The sequence below is a fragment of the Leishmania donovani genome, chromosome 7 (genome assembly GCF_000227135.1).
Source record: "Leishmania donovani BPK282A1 complete genome, chromosome 7".
In the NCBI taxonomy this organism is placed as follows: domain Eukaryota; phylum Euglenozoa; class Kinetoplastea; order Trypanosomatida; family Trypanosomatidae; genus Leishmania; species Leishmania donovani.
In genome coordinates this window covers 288,674-294,444 of record NC_018234.1, presented here as the reverse complement: position 1 = coordinate 294,444, position 5,771 = coordinate 288,674, and the positions used below count along the sequence as shown (strand labels likewise).

The 5,771-nt window shown below is 59.9% G+C and overlaps 2 protein-coding genes across 2 annotated transcripts; both read right to left on the bottom strand.

Annotated features, from left to right (window-relative positions):
* LDBPK_070720 (vacuolar-type Ca2+-ATPase, putative) lies at positions 1 to 984 on the bottom strand (the record flags this gene model as incomplete). The annotated part of the gene is made up of 1 exon (XM_003858463.1): positions 1 to 984. A coding segment is annotated over one exon (984 nt), but the record flags the coding sequence as incomplete, so codon positions are not given.
* A 1,102-nt stretch (positions 985 to 2,086) lies between these two features.
* Positions 2,087 to 3,094, bottom strand: LDBPK_070710 (hypothetical protein, conserved; the record flags this gene model as incomplete). The annotated part of the gene is made up of 1 exon (XM_003858462.1): positions 2,087 to 3,094. One exon carries the CDS (start codon positions 3,092 to 3,094, stop codon positions 2,087 to 2,089), a length of 1,008 nt encoding a protein of 335 aa, XP_003858510.1.
* Between the last annotated feature and the right edge of the window lie 2,677 nt (positions 3,095 to 5,771).

Genomic DNA, 5,771 nt, shown 5'->3' with positions numbered 1-5,771 from the left:
CGGTTCCTCGGGCAGTGCGTTCTTGCCAAAGAAGGCGCGGCGCGCCTCCACGGTGTTGCCGTCCACGCCGTTTTTCAGGGACGTGTGCAGCGTGTTCGCGATGCCCTCTACCTTGCCGAGTTTTTCGTACATCGGCGTTGCCTCGTTGGCGCGGGCAAAGATGTCCTCGAGCGAATCTTGAACGCCTGCACCGAAGTTCTCGCCGCCCATAATCACCGTGTGGGAGCGCTTGGTAAAGCGCTGGCGCACCGAGGAGGCGAGGTCCTCTTTCCGCATGCGGTCAAACTCGTGAACGTCGTAGGTGTACGTGCCGTACGAGCGAAAGGTGCCTGTCGCTCCTGACAGCGGCAACGGGGCGTGATGATCCTCCATCTCTGATGCGCGCATAAAAGGGTGCCCCCACGTGCGTGCCTCTGTGCGAAGTGGGCAAGGGTGGAACGTGACACGTGTGTGCAAGTTGTCCTGTGCGGTTGCTTGTGTGCCTACCTGCCTGCCTGTGGTCGTCGTCGGTGGCGTCTTGCTTCTGCCTCTCCGGCGGTCACGCGCGTGGCGCTTGTCCGTTTGTGAGAGGAGGAGCGAAGAGAAAGAGAGACGGAGACGCGGCTGATGTCGATGATGGCGACGGCACTGGTCCGGTGGAGGGCGCGTGAGAGACGCCAAACACAGAGACGGATCGAGCGTGGGAAGGACAGAGACAAAGCAGAAGAAGGTCGGCAACGGCTGCTGCAGAGACGGAGGCCGGGACGCAGAAAAGCAGAAGAGCGAGGGAGGGAAGGGGGGCCCGAAGGGCGCGTGCGTGTGTTGGATTGCCTCCTGTCCGGTTTTTTTCTTCGGATATGCGTGCGCCCCTCTTTTGCGGTGTGAAGACGTTTTCCGGAGCGTGGGTGTCGCGTTCAACGTGATGAGAACACAGGAACCATGAACAAGGTGCACATATGAGTCGGGTAGGATGGGGAATGGGTTCTTTCTGGTGCTTGCGTACATGCTTTGGTGGTGGTGGTGGTGGTTGGTGGGGTTTGTGGTGGTGGGGGGGGGGGGAGATGGTGGCAGTCAAGCACCAATCCGTAACACAGCAGACGAAGTGGAGTAAGAGAGAGCCAGTCAGCAGACGCGACGAGAGAATGAAAAGGACTGTTGCTGTAGTGGGTGCAGAGCCGAAGAAGACGTCATTGTATTTGTGTGCGTGCGTGCGTTGGTGCCGCTTCCGCTGAGGCAGCTGTGCAATGAAACGCGGCGAGCAGGCAACAGGGCCTCCACCCACCCACCCCCTCACCTCGCCAGCGCAGGCATCCTCAGACATTCCACAGCAATGGAAGCAGCAGAAGCACGCGCAGCACACGCACACACACGCCACGCATGCTCGAGGCATGCGCACACGCAGAGAGACAGTGACGCAGAAAAAAAAAGAGATGGCTGCGCGCTTTCGCCGAGACTGCATGGAAAGAGGAGCAACGCCGTGTCTGCTCACCAAAAATGCACGGTGCCCCCCCTCGCCCTTCTCATGCATCACATCCTCCACAGTCCCGATGCCGCCCGTCTTGTCAGCCCCGTGGACACACGCATCACTTCTTGCTGTTGCGGTTTGTTGCTTAGGGTAGCGAGTCATCATAGAGAAAGAGAGACGCACACGCACACGCACACACACACACACACGCACATACGCATGCGTTCACAAAAAAAAAAGCGTAGGCTCGAACACTCCCCTCTTACTCCAACGGCGCGCGCTGCATGAGCAGGCGTGCAATGCGCATGGATGGGCCCGGACGCTCTGTCTGCTGCGTGCGCGCCTGCCCCCTGCTGCCGCTGCTGCGTCCTAGGCGTCACCGAGGCGGACGAAGCGAAAAAAAAAAAGCGAAGGGGCGCGCACCCACGCGGGGAACCGCAAAAGCGCGCGTCTCATCTTTTTCTCTAGCCGGCTTCTTAAGTAACTTAACAACGACTAGAGAGGCGCCCATATCAGCGTGCACCCGGCATGCACATGCGTACACAGCACGCATACGCATTCCGAAAAACGATCGATGACGTCAGCAGCGACGCCTCACAGTGCAGCTGTCTCTCCTGCATTCCTTGCCCTCACCCACACCTTCTACAGGTCTCGCAGCAACGAAGAGTAGAGCAGGGCGCTATCACAGAGCGCATCGAGGTGGTCCGTCTGGTCGCGCACGTGCTTCATGAGCAGCATCGTTTCCGCATCCTGGCCGACGGGCACGTTGCCGTTGTCCTTGACGTTACCCTCGTAGTCGAGTTTCTGCTTCAGCTGATCCGTGTTGTTGCGGATCGAGCTAAGTAGCGCCTCGATGTAGTTGCTCACAGCCATACTCTGGATGGCCTTGAAGGAGTCGCCGACCGCGGTCGGCGGCACGTTCATCAGGTTCAGCTTGTGGAAGGCATCCACCTCCAGCTTTACCGGAATCTCGTGGAGCACGCCCTCCTTGGTGATGCCGCTCTCCTTGGCGTACTGTGCCAAGCTACGGCGACGCTGGTAGCCGCGCTCGGTGGACACGAGCGAGTCGTACTTGTAGTAGGCCGCCGTCGGCGTGTAGGCGCGGATGTGCGGGCGGCCCAGCAGGCTCGTGCGGAAGGGGTCGTAGGTCAGCAGAATCGCTGGCAGGCTCTCCCGGTGCAGCTCCTGTAACTTGCGCATCGTGCGCGTGGAGAAGGGGTTGAAGCGGGCGCTGGAGACGACGAATTGGCCAATGACGTTCGTGTCGAGGTTCTCCTGGTTGTACATGTTCTCAAAGATCGCCTTGTCCGCGTCCAGCAGCTTGCGCTCCTTACGCACCCGCTCCATCCGCTCCTCCTCGGTCATGCGGTCATCCTCCTCGATGTCGATGGACGGGTTTGTTTTGACGTCCGTCACCTCGACGGTATCCTGCAGCTGGAGACCGATAACGCTGCCGAAGATGTTGCGGCTGCTCGTCGCGGTGCGGGCGTTGTAGAGCAGCGCGCAGACGGCAGGAAAGGACAAGTTCACGACCTTCGGCACCGGGAACTCGGTCACCTTCACGCAGCCCTTCTCATTGGTCAGCTCGAAGTCGAGGTCGACGGCTTCCTGCGCCTCCGTCACGTTTAGCCTCGGAAAGCCCGCGTACATTTCTGTCTGCTTTCTCGGTCGCCGTAGTCTTTTGCTGTGCTTTGGGGTGCGTGCGTGCGTGCGCGCGTCAGTGAACACGAGGGCGAGAGGCGGAGGTTGAGCGGAGGAGAGGGAGGGAGGGTGGGTGGTGGTATTGGTGGTATGTATACGTATACTCGCTGAACGGCACTGGGGCGGCACTCGTCAAGCTGGCGAAGGGCACAAGAAAGCTGTTAGTGCGTGTGTGGTGAGGGTTTGGCGTGTGCGTGAGTGTCGGCCCGTTGTCGTCCGTCGGCGGCACGCAGCGTGGCAGGAGGGCGACAAAGACGGGAGAGCGCGCGCGATAAATAGAGGGAGAGAGAGGGAGGATAGAGGTGGCTTTCACGAAGCAGAGTATAAACGAGTGCATCACAAACTGGACACAGAGAGGCGGGGCCGCTGCTCATTGTGCCGGCATCCCTGCAGCCACCACGGCAGTCACCCCACCTACTACCCGGGGTGGTGGTTGCGGCACACACACACAGGGGGGAGGCCAAAAAAAAAAGGAGCGGAGCTTATTGGATTAATGCACTGCCGCCCTAACAGCTGAAGCTGCACCTCCCCATCCCATCATTTCCGTCCTTCACCGCGACGCTGATGGCCCTCTTGCTTTTTCCGGGGAGGAGGAGGAGGGGGGTCTTCTCTGCTCGCCATGAAACAGAGATGAGCCTCGGCATTCATGGGCCTCCGTTGGAGTGGCTTGCCTGCGTGTACGCTCTCACCTTTGCAGAGCCTTCCCATGGGCGTGAGACGAGACCACGTGTGTGTGTGTGTGTATATGTGTGTGCGTGCGCTTCTTTCTTCTTACGCCCTATCACATATGTGCTCCCCTCACGCAGAGACAAGCAGACGAAGACACCGAGTCCAAAGGAAAGATGGCGCGTTTCTGTCACCGCACGGTGCCTTCCACGGCATCCATGAATCGACCCATGTCGCCACACGCCATCTACACCCACCACGTGCTCGTGCGCCGAGCGGGAGGGAGAGAGAGAAGGCACAATATAGGAAGAGGGGTGCACAACAGCCAAGCAAATCGCAAAACAACCACAAAGGCGCCACAGGAAGGACACACAGAGCCTCTACTGCGCTGCGCTCACCTGACCTCCCCCTTCTGCGCGTACCGTTCAACCCCTTCACTCTCTCCGCGAATACGGTGGCTCATATGTGTACGTAGATCGCGTGTCCTGAGTGTGTGTGTGTGGGTTATCGCGAAGGATGTGGAAGCAACGGTGAAGGCGCGAAGAGATGTGGGCGAACACTCGGCATCCACTGCCACGAGCGAACGGGCAAGCGCATAGAGACAGCCAGAGACATAACACCATAGAACTGCGCAAGGTACAGCAATAAAAGAGAGTCCAGAAGAAAGAAGAGACACGCGCGGGGCCGGCACGCAGACGGCAAGGGGGAGGGTGCGACCACAACGGCTGTGAAGACTAGCGGGAGGAGAAGGTGCAAACAAGAGGCTTCACCGTACAGCGCCATCCACTGATCCAGCTGTTTGGGCCGTGGCGAGGCACACAGACACAGCGAGCGAAGGAAGTGCACCGTAGCATACGGCGCCAACGAGAAGCGCGGCCTCTTCAGAAGAGACCGAAGCAAGGAGTGAGCGGAGACGACGCGCACGTGAAGACGTCGTGGCGATGACGTGGACGGATGTGCGAACGGATGTGTGATCGTGTGGGCGCACGATGAAGTGGCTGTCGCACTGATCGGTGCGGATGACACACATGAGCCGCGCGACTCTGCTTCAGTCGGATCGCCAGCCGGCGTGGCAAGCCCTCCACCACGTCAACCCTTCACCGGCACGACTTGTGGCCGCTTAACTCGTGCATCAAATCCAGGGAGCTTACGGCTTCGGTGAGGTGAGCTCGACCATCTGGCGGTACACATTGCGCGACAACTCCGACGTCATGTCGCGATCGAAGTGCGCGCGGCGGAACGCGTTGACGACCCGCAGCGTTCCCACATGCTCGGCGTACGCGCGGTACCACAGGCTTAGTACACGCGCACGCTTCGCCTTGCTCAGCGCCTCACCAGACCGGCCCGCGCGCTCGTCCGCGGTGCGCTCTACGTCCTTCGCCAACTTCACCAAGAACTGCCTTGCGTCCTCGTCGATGTTCTCCGCGTCAAACTCGCGCTCAAAGTGCGCCTCCTCGACAGGAATCAACCGCGACACCATGCCGAGCGGGATTGTGGCGAACGTCAGCATGATCGACACCGTCCACTCCGAGAACCGCAGGCGGCAGACGTCCATGAAGTCGCCGAACGTCTGCACGGCGATAATCTGAAACAACACACAGAAGCATATGACGACAACGAAAAGCTTCGACCGCTCAAAGCCCTCGAAGAAGTCCACCTCATCGTACAGCTTGCGGCAGTTGAACATCTGGAACAAGGCGCCGAACACAAACACGTTGAAGACGATTGTGCTGTGCTCGCGGCTGTAGCGCTCCAGGCCGAACCACCGGTAACCGAACGCCTGCAACACGAGTGCGAGAGCCAGGTGATACACAGCAATCAACGTGATCGTCATGTGCATGCGGCGCGAAACCAGCGGTGCCTTGCGGTGAATGGGCTGCCGCTTCAGGCACTCCTCGCTCGGCTCCTCCGTCGCAAGCGCCAAGGCGGCCAGTGTGTCCATGATCAGGTTCACCCACAG